Raw genomic sequence first — 14,858 nt, 5'->3', positions numbered from 1 at the left:
TCGAGCAGATTTGGTGCTCCCGAATCGAGGCGACACCCTCACGGTCTCCTTCTCCACCCAAGCGAAAAGCAATGGAGACCGTGAAACTCGCATTGAAATCACGTCAAGTACACCACTCGCGTGCTCAGTTCAAGAAGCTGGGTGACTTTTGTGGCACTACATCACAAGGCAGGACGCCTCGAGCCATGAGCCGGACTTCAACATCGTACGTCTGCACTAGAAGAGAATTCTCGAATGTGAGTTAACCATTTTCTGTGAATGTTTTGTAGAATCAACTCCAAAGCTCCAAGAAAGCTCAGACACCTTACGACCGACGCTGTGTAGCGCACCTTTTCATTCAAAATGGCCAGTTGGATGCCCCTCATTACGTCAAAGCACTCGGTGTGTATCGAAAATACGAAGACAAGAATCGAGTTCATCTGGTTGCTCAAGCGAGGTGGCTTGTACCTGCTGACGGTCTCGAGTTTGTGGACAAGCATTGGACGGTGATCGAGCCATCGCCTGCAGAGCCAGAGCATTCCTGCATCGTTCGAACATATTATCTACTCGAAGTCAAAAGCCCTGGAATGGGGTTTACTCATCAACAAGAATCTACTCGGAACCTGGTGATGAGGGCGATTACAGAAAAATCCCGACAGATTTTGCAGCTCATGCAGAATACTTTCCTCGACCAGGTAGTGGAGTCCTCTATGCTATCATCTTAGGATACGATGAACATAGAACCCCGTTCGATGAATCTGTGCTGTTGTGGAAGTTACAATTGCAATACCCCTAAAACAGTTTAAATCGGTTTATTGCCAATGGAAGACAAGAAGTCTGAAGGCCGAGACGGCAGCGGTTGGAGATGCTGGTCCGTTCGTGATATAGTATGATGTTTGGCAGCTTTCAGAATATATACGCTCTAACGAGATGCTGTTCTTGAAGGTGTTACCGTTCGTAGATTCCTGCTACGTACGTATAGCGGCATTATCCCGACACACATGGTCAAACTCTTCGAGCTCATCAAGAATGTTGTGTCCTGTCTCGAGAAGAACATGGTACTGTTTGAGAAGAAAACCCGGCAACAAGTCGAAGAAAAGCGCGGTACTTTCTCGCTTGATCCACTAGCAGCCATTCACGACTACGAAGCAACGGGCTCACTCTTAAATTTGCAGTGCAGAACTCAAGAGCTCCACCAAGGCCATTCCAAGTCCAGAAAAGCGTTTTACTGTTCCTCAACTGGCCACTGCAACATGAACGTCGTTTTCCGATTCGTAGCTGTTCTGTTCCTACTGTCGACAAATGTCGACGCTTTTACCTTCGAGCAGCGTGTGCCGCGTTCAAGTTTGCTCGAACGTCACCTCCAACGCGAGGACAACGAGTCCGAGGTGACCGACTTTCTCACTGAAGTGGCTGCAGTGATGATGAAGGACAACCCTGACACAAAAGACTTCTCCAAATTCGCGATGTTCATCGAAGCTCTGGCTGCTCGTGCGTCCTCCAGCGGTGGACCGCCTTTCTCCTCGAATGAATCAAGCGCGAATGATCGTACCCGTGAAGAAGAATCCTCGTTCCCAGACGTCGGAAGCGACCTCACGCCATCTCCTAAGCTGAGCTCCATGAGCGACGAGACCGATGTGATCGACCAAAATGATGACTCAGCGAGTGGTGATCTGAAAGGCGCGATCGACGGAGATGCCACCATGACCGACGGAAAGAACTTGGCGGTGACGGAACTACCCAGTGGCATTGTCGTATCGATCATCGCAATGACCACCTTGGCGCTCTTCTTGGAGATGATGAACTGATCCAGTCAAGAATCCATGTTAACGTACTTAGCAGCTCGTCCCTGTACGAAAGACGACCAGTAGTTGACGTTGAGTCAGCACTTCCAGCCAATATCCGTAACGTAAAGATCAATCCAGAACTTATGGAACGGATCTGGATTCCAGATCCGTTCCTTAAGTTAAACCTTATTGATCCGTTATCAAAAGAGTTGATGCCATCAAATGATCGTGCGGCTAGAACGTGTCCTCAAAAGGCGCACGTACAGATTTCTTTGTGCTTGACCAGGAGACTCCTGTTGTCATTATTCAATCTGTTTGACACAAGTAAACCACGAAGTCATGAACAAGATCGTCAAAATCTTTGCTTGTCTAGCTATACTACTGATTCCGTCACTGGCAATTATCCCTCCTGCCGTCATTGCGTCGACAATCGAGACCGTATACAGCGAATTCGTCAAGCACGATGTGGTCGACGATGCGGAATTAGCTGGATCGATCCCTTTGGGGGGCTTGGCCATCCTAGTCATCGACCAGCAAGTGAGCTTCCATCCTGGAGGTTCACTTGCTATCCCAACTGCCAACGAAGACGCCGCTCGGATCGCAGCCTTCATCACGAACCACACGTCCGAGTTGTCCCAAATTATCCTCACCATGGACTCGCATCAGAGGTACCACATCGCGCACGGTATCTTCTGGATGAACGACGCTGGGGAATCGCCTCCACCATTTACGACAATCACGTCCAAGGATATTAAGAAGGGCGTCTGGAGGCCACGTGACTCCAGCTTAAGTGACTACGTTCTGACGTATACGAAGGCGCTGGAAGCGACTGGAAAATTCTCGCTGACAATCTGGCCCGAGCACTGCTTGATCGGATCCCCGGGACACAATATAGTCCCAAATGTGTTGGCCGCGGCAATGGAGTGGACGAAAAGGACTCTGAAGCCGATCCAATACGTGATGAAAGGTAGCAACCCGTTCACAGAACACTATTCGGTGCTCAAGGCTGAATACGAGCTGCCGTATGACCCGTCGACAAGGTAAGATCGACGACAATGGAAACCAATCGATATAGTGATTGACCTGTATGTTAATATTTGTCCGCCTCAATAAGAAGCTGATTAAGTCCCTTTAGCGGGCGAACAAGGTCGTTATCGTGGGTGAAGCGCTCTCACACTGTGTGAACTATACCATTCGCGATCTTGTGGCAGCTTGGCCCAAGAAAAGGCTTAGTGACCTCTTTATTTTGACGGATTGCTGGTGCCAGGCTTCGAGGAACCTGCTAAGGTACAACTTGACCACATCTTATGACAGGAACTATACTCATCACAGTGTTGACTGTGCTCGGTGTTTTGTATTACAGCAATTCCTGCGTGACATGGCCGCTAGAGGAGTCACTTTGACGACGTCTACCGAATATTTTCTCGGGAAATACGCAAGGTAAGGGGAATGGTTCCAGAAGTTTAAGCTTGGAGAGTCACGATGGCGTTTTCGTGATGTAGTGAGTTTTGAACACAGATCTATGCTTCCGAGCACATTCACCGACAAGCGGAGACTCGTTGGTTTACTTAGCGAAGACCATTTCGTGAGTATTACTCAGTTTAACGCTCGTCATCGCACGAAGACCTGGGGGAACAGCAATCTAGTAAATCTGACAAAACAAAAAAAATTCACCGTAATAATAGAGTACTGGCTACAAGCTGAGAGGCAACAGAGCCTATTCATTCTTTGATAGTTGAACACAGAGCAATAGCTTTCGTTTTTATCGCGAAAAACTGCAAGTTGGTACGCACTTCAACGTTCGAGGGTGCGTGGTGCATGCCGATCTTGAATCGCAGCATCGATGATTTTTTTACGGCGATGTAGGCGAGACGTCATTGACTTTATGCCACAACAGGAAGCTGTCGTACTATTATTTTAATGTTATGTGTTTCGCAAGAACACGTAATCCTACCACCGAAGGCTGAGCCTCAGACAATAGGGGCGTCATTCCAACACCTTCCTGCCATCGGTCATCCGTCTTCTTTCTTTCCACAACTACAAGAATGCGCCGGGTTCTCTATTGTGCTCTGGTTCTGGTTGCATTTAGCTCGTGCTGCAGTGACTTCACCAGCGCCAAGGATGTTGCTACGAACGAACATGTGATACTTAAGTTTGACACGAGGAAAGTCTTCAAGGCAATCAAGAGAATTCAACATCTCCGTGGGCAGCACAAGGTGAACGAAGAAGAGAGGTTGATGAATGTGGTACTTGTGATTGCTGGGGCGGGTGTTCATGGGGGGAATGGTGGACATGTTCCAGTGGTGCCTGGGACTATTGATGCAATGGGGGGTCTTCCGTCTGGAGGGTCTGGAGGCATGGCAGCTATCAATGCGGCACTATTGCTGCTCACGTTGGCTGGCCTAGCTGGTGGCATTACGTATTTGGTGAAGAAATAGCTGGTCAGTTGAATCATGTGCATTAACTTACCCACTATAATGCAAGGTTTGAGAATTTCAAAGGGAATTTATTTTGGTAAACAAAATACCTTCTCTATTGTACATGTACATGATACTGTATCCATTTACCATACAAAGCAGTCCTGCGGTTGGAAGAGCGACGCTGGGCGGTACCGCAATGGATATTGCATCGCGTAGTATGGCATGCGGATCTGCAGAGTACCGTCCTCGAAGATCTGCTGTGTGGCCTCCTCCATGTTGAGCATATTCACTGGGAACTGCTCAACGATCTCGAAGCGGCCGAAAGTTGGTGCACCACTGAGACGTGACATCACGATGTCCTTCTGGGTTGGCAATCGGAAACCAGCGATGCGAAGCACACCATTGTGCTCGTTCCACTGCACACGGACGTTACGTGGGTCAGTATTGTTGAGCCGCGCCATGAGGTAGATGCCGTCCTGGCGACGCTGTAGGGTGTAGTACGGTCGCCACACAGGCAATGAGTTGACGTCGATGGCGTGAGTCTGCGGGTTAGAAGCTGGCTGGAGTCGTGGCGACTTCTTCGGAGGAGCAACTTCTTCTTCCTCGTCTTCAGCTTCATCGTCAGCCTCAACGTCGGGCTCCATGGGCTCGTCTTCCGTGCCGTCAATTGGCTGCTCCATTTCTTGGTCTTCATTGACGTCTTCCTGTTCTTCAGCCTCTGATTCGCTGTCATCTTCTTCCTCCTCGCTCTCCTCAAACAGATTCTTCACGTGCATATCGTCGGACTCAGCACCACTGTCGATTGGCGTCGAGGGCGCTGGTGTTGGGCCTTCCAAGCCGTCGAGAGCGTGCTCTCCGAACTGTTTGAGTTTGGCACTGCGCTCCTTGAAGGCGTCGGCCTGAGGCAGCAGCTGCTGGATGAACACTACCAATGCCTTGCGAGCGTTCTTGATGTCGGCGTCTCCGTAGCTCAATACACCGTCCAAGTCGATCAGGTAGCGTGTGAGCAGCTCCGCCTGCTCCTTAACGCGGTAGTCGAAGGCTCCGAGCTCCAGACGCATCTTCTTGACGACGGAGGCGGCGTCTTGTGGCTTGAATGTCAGTAGACGCCACTTGGTACCGCACACCATAGCGGCAACGTGACGGTACTGGGCTGGAAGTCGCGTGTTGAGCTTGTGCTCCACGTCTTTGACCTTCTGCTCGATGGTCTGCAGTCGGTTCTTCTCGTGGGATGTCTGGGCCTCCATTGTTGTCTCGAGTGTCGGGTGGGGAGCTGTTGATTGCTGTACGTTTGTGACTGTTATTGTTTGACTTGCTTGTCAGTTGGCAGATTGAATAATGAGGAGCGTTGAAGTGGTCAACTTGAGTGACCATCACTCTGACTGAGACAGTCTGGGACGTTCCAGAGCAAATCGCGAATATTCGAGAGCATACTGAGTGCAAGTGATTCGCAATCAAATCGCACTTAGTGTAGCGATATCGCCAGGAAGTCAAAAGGAGTGTATCCATTTATGTAGACCACACAGAGTAAATAATTTGAAAGCACAAATTTCAAGTTAGCACGAAAGTACATAGCTGTATAATACATACTGCAACTATTGATTGAAATTTATGACCGTAAAGTCCTTACCGAGAACACACCAATCGTTTCCAACAGGGACTGCAAAAAAAAAAAAACTTCAACTTTCACTCTTGTTTTGAGAACGATGAGCTCGACGTCAAAGAAGTCCCAAATCAGCAACATGTACCGAGCACGAAGAAGCAGAAGACAACTACTGACAAACCAGCCGAAGCATTCATAGGCACGCAGCTACGTTTGGGGTTGACAAAAGAGTGGGTACCGAGTCTAGCCAAGATCGCAGAGCTTGCGTCCAAGATCAGTCCGACAGCTACGAACGTGTAGACCCTAAGACGGCTTTCAACCTGCTAAGTCTTAGAGGGCAAAGCTCACATATACCGCGCTGCTCCAGTGGCTTCGGTATGTTCGCATGTACAGATCCTCCACGGATGATTGGTTCACCGATATTCAGATTACGAGAAGTTGTTGTCGTCAAGATCAGAACGAGAACAGGAGGCACATCTGACTTTGCTCTTCCGATCGCTCAAAGAAACCAGAGAACTCAAATATCTCGGCGGCGATTTCCTGCGGATGGTGTTTAATAAAGACAAGGTGAAGCTTGACGCTATCAAGGACTTGTTAAGCATCACGGAACGCACGTCAAAACCGATCCGAGATCTAAGATGTATGAAAAATATCACTGGATGTTCTTCGATGAGGTACGCGTAGCAACGATGTGGCACTGACGCAATGAGATCCAGACTCGTAACATAAACGATTTACAAGCCCATGGATGAGATTTTCGCTCGCTTTAGAGAACCGAAGGTTAATCTCAAAAATGTGTAGCCATTTACCTTAGCGATAAAATTTGATGTGGCACACTTTGAAATCAGGTCAATAATCAGGATGGCGGAGCATGCGTTGACGGCAGCGCTCTTCTTGCTGCCGTGCGCGATCATTCTGGAGCGCTGCGTCGCGGATGGGTCGCTGTTCGCTCTACACCCGGCACTGAATGCGGTAGCGATGCTTGTTTGTCTGCCCACGTACGTAGCAGCACTACAATTGACTTGAATCCCCTTCGTCTCTTTGACACTAAATTCCGATGGTTTGTATTTCAAACAGCGCGCTGCAAGCGATGTTGCAGCGAAAAGACGAAACAGACCACGCAAAACGGTACCCAGTGCGTATTCTCGCACTGGAATATGCGCGATATTGACGAAGTTATATGTGTTTCATTCTAGTGTTTGGTTGACCAAGCTGCATCTGTTTCTAAACGTGTTGGCTGGAGTGTTGGTGGCTGTTGCTGGTGCCGCAATATTTATCACTAAACGTGACTCAGGCGGCGAACACTTTACGACACCGCACTCGTGGGCGGCTCTGGTAACGGGCATGTTCTTCACGCTCAACGTGTTCCAGGGGCTATTGCTGACGTTCGAGGGGACAAACCCCAACTGGCAATGGAAGGACGATACGCATGTGCTCACGGGTGTACTGGTCTACATCGGTGCCGTGGTCACCATGCTCTACGGTCTGCAGACGAGCTCGTGGGGGGTCCAGAACTTCACTCCTGAGCGGCAATTCCAACTTACAGTGCTCATCATCGCAGCGCATGTAGCGCTAGTAGGAAAATCGCTTGTTCTGCACCGCCGAGCGAACAAAGTGCAAGTAAAAGTGGCCAAAGTGGCATGAAGTCGCGGAAGTTGTTGTGAATCTAGAGAACAAGCAAAGCGTGGTTATCAATAACTGAATCCCATACAAAAACACTGTCAAAATAGACGTACCAATTTTGTTGCAGTAAATAGGTTGCAAATATCGTCCGCCGTGTGTTTAGTGATAACTATCAGTAAGGCAGTAACCCACTGCCAGTGACGGTTGCCGTTCGAGATGACCAGCTCCCGGGCAGCAGCGTACTTGCTGCAGTTCGTAAAGCTTGTGCTGAGCAGTTCTGCGTAAAAAAAATGACAAAACGGTATACGAATTACGTGGCCATAATATAATGTCCACAGGTAAGTTGTTGTATTCAAAAGACAGCAATTTGCTAATCTTAGCTTCGGTACGGTGTTGCAATGGCTTCTGTAAGATTTTTGTTTTCTCGTTAGCAGTCCTTACTAGTGCCCACTTTCGAGTTATATGTCTTACGTTTGTAAACCTGTCCAGTGTGCTTGACCTTAAGATTTGTTTATGGCCTTGTTGGCATTGGCCAACTTCTCGTTGCTACTCTTTATCTTCGAGAGAATTGGACGTATTATACGATGTCTTGGAAGCCTTTCGGCCGCTTCGACTTTGCTGCGAGACTTGGACAACGGCCCCAACAGGAAATACCAGGAAACAAGGCCTCGTTCTTCTTCGGTTAAGCCGTCATCCCCGAGCGAGTTCCCGCTTTCCCCTTCGATATTGCGATCGTTGACAGAATTACCCCTGTCGGAATTCTTCGAATTGTTGTCTTCTACGGTGCGAAGCCTGTTGGTTGATTCGGGTAGTCCAGCAGCATGGACCTTGCCCTGGACCGAAGGGAGGGCATTTCCGCTTGCAATAGTAGTGGCTACTATGGCTAACACGATAACGACCAAGCGCATGGTGAAGTAGTGAACAGCAACCTTCCCCTTGTACTTGTTGGGTGATGAGAATAATTCCGAATGGCCTGCAACAAGAAACTGTGCCAGACATCCCTAAATCGCGGCCTCGGCACGATGCACGGCTTCAGTGTTACATGTGCATTGCCTAATCGTGGTTGCGGGAAATGTAAAGGACATCCCATTATCCTTGTACTTTTTTTATGAAAAGATAATGTGGTAAAACTGAATACATGTATTATCATTTTTTTTTAAATCTCCACAAGTTTGGTCAGAATACAGTACGGAGTAAAAATGCAAAGTTTGCAGTCATAAAGTACATTTTAAATAGCAATGGAGCTGATTTTTTTTTACACCTGTCACTCTGAGGGAATGCTGCACCTCAAACTAACTATTCAACTACTAACAAAGTCGTGCTTCACCTGAAGTTGCTCTGAAATTTAGCAAGAGTTCATATGCTAAGGTTGAAAGTTGAAGTCAAGGTCCGGGGTTCTTCATGTGGCTGTCCCTTTGAGCTGAGGTAACGCTAATTTCTCTTTGAATTACACAGAAACGAATGCTGCGGTCCACTACCGATAGTCAACAGCAGCCACTTGGAATTCGGCCACAAACAGCAATGAAGTCGGTGATGAGGAGAGTCAATCCTTAGCTGAATGTCACCGTGAATCACGATGCAACGTATGCTATTGTCCAACACGAGGACTAAATTGCGGTGGTGTTTGTGCTAGACCGACTGGAACAGCATGCCCGTTTATCGTGGTAGAGTGAGAGCGCGCGCGGGGGGGGGGGGGGGGCTACTTCTTCGGCGGGCTTACGCGCCGAAGAAGTATAAGAATTGCAACTTCACACCGCTACTGAATCAGACAACGTCTTTATGTATTATTCTCAAATTTCAAAGTATCTAATTTATACAATACAGCCTTGATTTCGAGATATCTCTGGTGGTGAGGTCCCTCAGCGTAGGGTAATGTTTATTCTCGTTTGAGGCTGAAAACGCTTTTTGAGTTGCGTTGCGCTCTAACCTCTCAGTTTTAAGAATGACGCTAATTCCACGACTCGCATGCTGTAATGGAACTGCAAGTTTCAGTCTGCAACGGAGCAGATACGGGAGTATTTCGCGCACCATATCGTGCGATTAACGAGACTCCTTAGATGAACGTTAAATAAAAAATGTTCCTTAGTTACGTGTCATTACCATTATTCATAGGTATTATAGTTGGATGAATATTGTGTATGAGTTAAGAGCACTAGGCGGTGCAAATGGTGCTTCACGTACATTGTTCTGTTCTCAACGAGGCTAGCCATTCTAAAACAAAACTACTTTGACTTTTTTTTGTTTTCTGTCCAACTAACGGTCACTGACAAAATTTCTTGAACACTCAAATAGGGTCCCGCATAGGCTTTATCGTAAAGCGAAAGCGTGAGAACAGCTTAAACCCGCCGAAGAATCGCATCGTCATACCGATTTATTGGAAATACGGGAGCCGATTAATTCCGACTTCCGATAAGAACTTCCGAAAATTTATTTAACTTTAGAATTCTTATCGGACAGTTCAATAGAGATTACATTTTGAAAAGACGCATGGCGCAGCAAAGCGGCCTCGGTGCTAACGATGCGGATTACATTCAGCCCAAGGAACGAAGCAGATTAGCTAAACAAGCATTGGACAAGAAGTCTTTCGCACCTCAGCTAGTGTGTCCTGAATTTGAAGTTTCCGATTCGTCTTTGGTTTCACTATTTTCTCGCCCTCTTCTCGTGTAGATTCCTGAATGTTTGACTCAATCTGGAAAGCCATTCTGTGTTGTTCGAAACTGTACATGTGTTCCACGTGGGAAAGACTACAAACAACGGGTCGTGGAAGACGTGGAATTCAATATTAACGTTTTATACGTTAAGTGCCAGTGTAGCTCTAACAATTCTACCACGTTTTCAACACTAAGTTCGTATTTTGCAGAGTCCAACCCGGATGTGATGGTTCATCTACCTTTCGTATCACGCAAGAATACTGAGTTGTCTAGACGGCTACTGGAACACGTTCATGAAGGTATAATGTCCCCGAATGGATTGGCTAGTACGATTTCCCATTTGGAGCGGTGACGTCAGAACCACAACTATCATTTACTGTCATTTTTTGCGTACGCAGTGAAGTGAAATCACGAGCGGAGTGCTACATATCTTCCTCCTTTACCATCATCTCTTGCGGGCTACGTCCTAAAAAACAAAGTTCTCTCTCATGGATCTCTAACTGACACATGGCTGAAAGTAACCAATTTGTATGGATCGTTGTGTGAGATCGTCATACGGCCAGTTGAAGTGAAAAAAAGTTATGAGAATGGACCAACACATGTCTGCTTCAAACTCATCGCTCCCACTAGGGATGCCGTCAGCTCCCGCATCTCTTGGATGTACTCGTGCAGCTCACGCTTCCTCTCATGCAAACAAGGAAAGCGTGAGCGCTGGCGATACTCATAGTTCGCCGGGAGGAACGCGGCTCGAAGCTGTTCACACAGCTGAGCCCAGGATGTGAAACATCCAGGCGATGTCGCCTCCCGCGTGTACGCCCAACTCTTAGCACGACAGCTAAGGTTGGAGAGTGCAAAAGCAACGCGGAGTTGCTCAGTCGAGATCAAAACCGCATTCATCGCGAGCTCTACCTCTCGAACCCAGAAGTGAAGGTTCTCTCCCTCTTTCCCTTCGTAAGGTGTCACCTTTAGCCGCAATGACTTCGGGTGAGGTGGCTTTCCTTCTGCCGCCGGCGCCTGCGGGTATCCCCGCACGTGCGCTATGAGCCCTTGGTCATACGTGTCAAACGCATTGACACGTTCGACCTGCTCAGCCGGTGTTGACGCCACCAGGCTTTGCAAGGCCTGCATCCCGAAGATGCCCGCCATCTTCCGAACCGACTCGAACTGTGAGTCGTTCAGGTGAGGAAACTCGTTCCGATCCAAGTGCTACCAAGCGTGACGGGGTCACACAGTACCTTGTGCAGAGGAAGTTAACTTCCGAGAGTATACAAACTCTAAGTGAACGACCGTTCACGTGTCCCTGGTCTGAGGGGACAAGTACTCACTTGAGGGTACGATTAAGACTAAATGTATTTATAGGTAAGCTTAGTTTGGTTTCTAATACAAACTATAAATCACCTATACTGAATCTAGGTAGATATGCAATGATTAGCTCCTAAAGACGCTGGTACCATGTACCAGGTATTACAAGAGTGACTGGTCACTCTTCATGTAACTTGGGTACACTTGCGGTTCGTACCCCGTTACAGACCACGAGGTTTACTTTTACGTTTACGGACTTGTCGAGGTCATACATGTTCACGTACATGTTCACGACCACGACAAGGTCATCCGTGGTGACGCTTAGCTACAATAGAGTAGTTAACAAGAAAATAATTCACTTTTTCAATTTTACTTCTAAGTACTAAGCTTCCTCTGCTACATCACACTAAATACACGACGCCCATGCTGTAATGGTATTGCAACTGGCCTTTGGAGCCAAGACGGAAGTGATTTTAATGTGCGATTCACGTTTCCTTTTTGTGATGTTTTAAACTGTTTGCAGGAGCGCGATGTAGTTTGTATTAATGTAATGTGTCATTAAGTTGTGTAAATGCTGTGTGTCGAGATGTGGTCTGATAGTTGCATGTGCTACAGCCAACTCTTTTGGAACGAATTAATCTGTATGAGGTTGTCCATCCAGCTCATCTAGCTGTCCTCCCAGAATTAACTTGATCTCACTATGTGGCCCGGCCTTGCCTCTTATAGGTACCTTATAAATAACTGGTCAATCACAAGTTGTGATTGTTTTGCATTGTCCAAGAGAACCCTAATTGGCATTCCTGCCCCGAATTGGCTTCCCTTACTTTAAGTACTGCAAACTAGTTCATGGGACGTTTATGGCGAGGCAAAAATGCCGCCGGCAATTCCAGCTCGCGGTGTTCATCGTCGCAGTGCACGTGGATCATAGGGTTTTCACTCGTGCTAAGGCCCGTTCTCAACCGTTGGAAAAGGGAAAACTTTCGTCAACTTCCACTTAATCTCAAGGATTTACAGTAAAGCCTTTTCTAAATGAACCCTGAGAAACCTGATATCACTGCAAGTGTTCCAGTACTCGACGCGACCTGAGTAACATGATATATTGCTATATCTGATAGAGTAGTTGATGACATGAACCGCTTGATTGGCATGACATCATGGTTATGCGTGGTTACGACAGGGTAACCCATACAAAAACACTGTTAAAATTTACGGTACCCCTTTTGTAGCTCCCGGTGGTGCTGTCACAACACATCCAAACCAAGCCTCGATGGTTAAGAAGCTGGAGCTACTGGTGCTGTGCGGCCTACTGGGCGCCCCCTGCGCCACCATCCTGTCCAGGTGTGCGGCTGCGCCCTCACTGTTCGCCGTGCACCCCGCTGCCAACGCCGTCGCCTTCCTACTGTGCTTTCCACTAGGTATCTACGTCATGGTGGAGCGCAAGACCGTGACGCACTTCAAGACTCGGTCGGTGGCTTGAATCTCTTCCAAGCGCTTGGAGACTGCAGATTGACGTCGTTGCTGTGGTAACAGGGTCTTCCTGTCCCAGCTGCACATGTTCTCTCAAATGCTGGCGATGCTGCTACTGAGTGTCGGCGGTGCGGCAGCGTACATGACCAAGAACGCGTTCGGTAAGGACCACTTCACGTCCACGCACTCGTGGCTCGCCGGCGCCACGGCCACATTGTCTACACTCAACATGTTGGGAGTAAGAATCTACAAGATAATTTACGCTGGTTGTGTTGGTTATGACGTGTGTTGACTTGCAGGGCCTCGCCACCACTTTTGGCGGCAAGAAGACGAGCTGGCAATGGAAGAACCCGGGCCACCGCATTGGAGGCACTCTGGCATTCCTGGGCGGAGGTGTGTGCAGCTAGTCACTAGACTACAGTGTCTAAAACTAACTAACTTGTGCCAACAGGTTTGAGTGTTATCCTCGGTGTATACAGCGGAAGCTGGGGCATCTCCCAGTTGGGTGAGGACTTGCAATTGAAGGTGGCCTGCTCCGTGGCAGCTGCATACTCGCTTCTGTTCCTGAAAATTGTGGTGAGCAGTTCTGCGTCTCCGGCTGAGAAGAGTGACTAGAGGAAAAATGATAAAATGGTTAAGTGCGGCTCATCAAATAGCCCACAGACCGTTGCTTTGAGAAAGACATGAACAAACTGCAATTTCCAGTCTTGAAGATAACATCGCTTCACTCGTTGAATGTCATCACCACCATCTTCGGCAGCTTCTGCAAGGTTTACGGGATCATCCAGGCTTCACTAGAAAATCCGGATTAGACGCTGCACTACTCTTCTTGTCTCCAAATTAGTGTTTGCGCTCTACCTTCTTCTTGGGATAACTTTCACCTGGCCGTTGCCTACGTCCTCCGTACGAAAAGGTGGTATTATGCGACTCTTTCCGAACTTTCAACCGGTTTGGCCTTTTCATGGGGCTGTTTAAACAATGGCCCCAATAGCATGTACCACGATACCAGACCTCTTTCTTCTTTGGTTAAGCCGTCAGGATCCGTGCTCCCCAGCGGCACCGTAGTCACTGTCGGAGTTAATGCTGCCAGTACCCTTCCAGAACCCCTCGAGGTTCTTGGTGCCATCTTTGGTTCGAAGCCTGCTGTTTGATTCGCTTGGTTTAACAGCATGGTCCGTGCTCTGGCCTGTTGAGAAGGTGTTCACCCTTGCGAGAAAAGTGGCCGTAGTTGCTAGCAAAATAATAGCCAAACGCATACTGTGGTGATGGCGAATTGGATCACTTGCTAGGTGACGAAACAAGCTCGGAATCGCCAGCAACTTAGAAAGACTGCTCGAAACCACATTTGATATTAGTCCCAGCGTGGTCATTTTAATAGCGAACGCTGGGACTAATATCACATGTATAATGCCCCTCGTAGTTACAAAACCAATACCAGTAAATATGTAACCTTTCTAGATAACCTACACGCGTACTTAGTTTTTGCAAAGCATAGATATGTCAAGTATATTATTAATACTACTAGTATCAAATCGAATTTTTACATGACCATATTATCCACTTGTTACGATATTACATGTTCCACATGATTTAGCGAGGTACAGTAACGGCGAGGGGCATTTTATGCGAGAAGTATCGGGAACTAGGGGCATTCTATGGGAATTGAAACTACGAGAGACATTTTAACAGTTTTATATAAGTAGATTCGAATCAAAGAAAGCACCCTGGATGTGAGTACGCAACTTGTAAAGATAACTTGTAAAAGTCGACATGAGGATGGAAAACAAACGGTAATGTGCCTCACTTCTGAAAGAATGTAGCTGTCGAAATGTCTAGCTTGTACGGGTGTCTTTGTGCCCAACGAGTTTGAATAATATCAGTTGTGTTGGTGTGTGACGTACAGTACCTTTACCTACAAAAAGACAAGCTGGCAATATCAAAATCCGGACCACTGTATTGGAAGCACTCTCGGATGTCTGGGTGCGAGCAGCTAGTTTTTAGACCACAGTGTGCCACATATTGCGGC

General features: G+C 47.7%; 9 protein-coding genes across 11 annotated transcripts; 6 read left to right on the top strand and 3 right to left on the bottom strand.

Moving 5' to 3' along the window:
• Positions 1 to 71: 71 nt before the first annotated feature.
• On the top strand, positions 72 to 899 carry PPTG_02119 (hypothetical protein; the record flags this gene model as incomplete). Its single annotated transcript, XM_008893121.1, has 3 exons — positions 72 to 107; positions 173 to 205; positions 270 to 899. The coding sequence occupies 3 exons, from the start codon at positions 72 to 74 to the stop codon at positions 702 to 704; spliced, it is 504 nt and encodes a 167-aa protein (XP_008891369.1). The 3' UTR covers positions 705 to 899.
• Positions 900 to 923: 24 nt separating this feature from the next.
• Positions 924 to 1,905, top strand: PPTG_02118 (hypothetical protein). Its single transcript, XM_008893120.1, has one exon. It carries the CDS (start codon positions 981 to 983, stop codon positions 1,785 to 1,787), a length of 807 nt encoding a protein of 268 aa, XP_008891368.1. The 5' UTR covers positions 924 to 980; the 3' UTR covers positions 1,788 to 1,905.
• A 200-nt stretch (positions 1,906 to 2,105) lies between these two features.
• Positions 2,106 to 3,470, top strand: PPTG_02117 (hypothetical protein; the record flags this gene model as incomplete). Its single annotated transcript, XM_008893119.1, has 2 exons — positions 2,106 to 2,806; positions 3,452 to 3,470. 2 exons carry the CDS (start codon positions 2,106 to 2,108, stop codon positions 3,468 to 3,470), a joined length of 720 nt encoding a protein of 239 aa, XP_008891367.1.
• Positions 3,471 to 3,746: 276 nt separating this feature from the next.
• PPTG_02116 (hypothetical protein) lies at positions 3,747 to 4,272 on the top strand. The gene has a single exon (XM_008893118.1). It carries the CDS (start codon positions 3,812 to 3,814, stop codon positions 4,202 to 4,204), a length of 393 nt encoding a protein of 130 aa, XP_008891366.1. The 5' UTR covers positions 3,747 to 3,811; the 3' UTR covers positions 4,205 to 4,272.
• PPTG_02115 (hypothetical protein) lies at positions 4,252 to 5,558 on the bottom strand. Its single transcript, XM_008893117.1, has one exon. It carries the CDS (start codon positions 5,431 to 5,433, stop codon positions 4,330 to 4,332), a length of 1,104 nt encoding a protein of 367 aa, XP_008891365.1. The 5' UTR covers positions 5,434 to 5,558; the 3' UTR covers positions 4,252 to 4,329.
• Positions 5,559 to 5,869: 311 nt separating this feature from the next.
• Positions 5,870 to 7,545, top strand: PPTG_02114. Of its 2 annotated transcripts, XM_008893115.1 has the most exons (3): positions 5,870 to 6,787; positions 6,867 to 6,917; positions 6,986 to 7,545. In XM_008893115.1, the coding sequence occupies exons 1-3, from the start codon at positions 6,651 to 6,653 to the stop codon at positions 7,431 to 7,433; spliced, it is 636 nt and encodes a 211-aa protein (XP_008891363.1). In that variant the 5' UTR covers positions 5,870 to 6,650; the 3' UTR covers positions 7,434 to 7,545. The 2 variants fall into 2 exon arrangements, with proteins under 2 accessions (XP_008891363.1, XP_008891364.1); XM_008893116.1 differs by having other exon boundaries at positions 5,870 to 6,917.
• A 199-nt stretch (positions 7,546 to 7,744) lies between these two features.
• On the bottom strand, positions 7,745 to 8,472 carry PPTG_20879 (hypothetical protein). The gene has a single exon (XM_008894306.1). It carries the CDS (start codon positions 8,318 to 8,320, stop codon positions 7,913 to 7,915), a length of 408 nt encoding a protein of 135 aa, XP_008892554.1. The 5' UTR covers positions 8,321 to 8,472; the 3' UTR covers positions 7,745 to 7,912.
• Positions 8,473 to 12,581: 4,109 nt separating this feature from the next.
• Positions 12,582 to 13,596, top strand: PPTG_02113. 2 transcript variants are annotated; one of them, XM_008893114.1, is made up of 4 exons: positions 12,582 to 12,829; positions 12,896 to 12,993; positions 13,132 to 13,225; positions 13,284 to 13,596. In XM_008893114.1, exons 1-4 carry the CDS (start codon positions 12,633 to 12,635, stop codon positions 13,339 to 13,341), a joined length of 447 nt encoding a protein of 148 aa, XP_008891362.1. In that variant the 5' UTR covers positions 12,582 to 12,632; the 3' UTR covers positions 13,342 to 13,596. The 2 variants fall into 2 exon arrangements, with proteins under 2 accessions (XP_008891362.1, XP_008891361.1); XM_008893113.1 differs by having other exon boundaries at positions 12,896 to 13,070.
• A 270-nt stretch (positions 13,597 to 13,866) lies between these two features.
• On the bottom strand, positions 13,867 to 14,088 carry PPTG_20878 (hypothetical protein; the record flags this gene model as incomplete). The annotated part of the gene is made up of 1 exon (XM_008894305.1): positions 13,867 to 14,088. The coding sequence occupies one exon, from the start codon at positions 14,086 to 14,088 to the stop codon at positions 13,867 to 13,869; it is 222 nt and encodes a 73-aa protein (XP_008892553.1).
• Positions 14,089 to 14,858: the final 770 nt, after the last annotated feature.

The sequence above is a fragment of the Phytophthora parasitica genome, assembly GCF_000247585.1.
Source record: "Phytophthora parasitica INRA-310 unplaced genomic scaffold supercont2.2, whole genome shotgun sequence".
Lineage (NCBI taxonomy): Eukaryota > Oomycota > Peronosporomycetes > Peronosporales > Peronosporaceae > Phytophthora > Phytophthora nicotianae.
This window is presented reverse-complemented; position numbering and strand designations above follow the sequence as displayed.

Excerpts from the sequence above, each read along its gene's own strand:
- PPTG_02118 (XM_008893120.1), top strand. The coding sequence starts at position 981 with ATGGTCAAACTCTTCGAGCTCATCAAGAATGTTGTGTCCTGTCTCGAG.
- PPTG_02116 (XM_008893118.1), top strand. The coding sequence starts at position 3,812 with ATGCGCCGGGTTCTCTATTGTGCTCTGGTTCTGGTTGCATTTAGCTCG.
- PPTG_02115 (XM_008893117.1), bottom strand. The coding sequence starts at position 5,433 with ATGGAGGCCCAGACATCCCACGAGAAGAACCGACTGCAGACCATCGAG.
- PPTG_02114 (XM_008893115.1), top strand. The coding sequence starts at position 6,651 with ATGGCGGAGCATGCGTTGACGGCAGCGCTCTTCTTGCTGCCGTGCGCG. Across the intron at positions 6,788-6,866 it reads ATGCTTGTTTGTCTGCCCAC|CGCGCTGCAAGCGATGTTGC; the intron begins GTACGTAGCAGC and ends TATTTCAAACAG. Across the intron at positions 6,918-6,985 it reads GAAACAGACCACGCAAAACG|TGTTTGGTTGACCAAGCTGC; the intron begins GTACCCAGTGCG and ends GTTTCATTCTAG.
- PPTG_20879 (XM_008894306.1), bottom strand. The coding sequence starts at position 8,320 with ATGCGCTTGGTCGTTATCGTGTTAGCCATAGTAGCCACTACTATTGCA.
- PPTG_02113 (XM_008893113.1), top strand. The coding sequence starts at position 12,633 with ATGGTTAAGAAGCTGGAGCTACTGGTGCTGTGCGGCCTACTGGGCGCC. Across the intron at positions 12,830-12,895 it reads GTGACGCACTTCAAGACTCG|GGTCTTCCTGTCCCAGCTGC; the intron begins GTCGGTGGCTTG and ends CTGTGGTAACAG. Across the intron at positions 13,226-13,283 it reads TCTGGCATTCCTGGGCGGAG|GTTTGAGTGTTATCCTCGGT; the intron begins GTGTGTGCAGCT and ends TTGTGCCAACAG.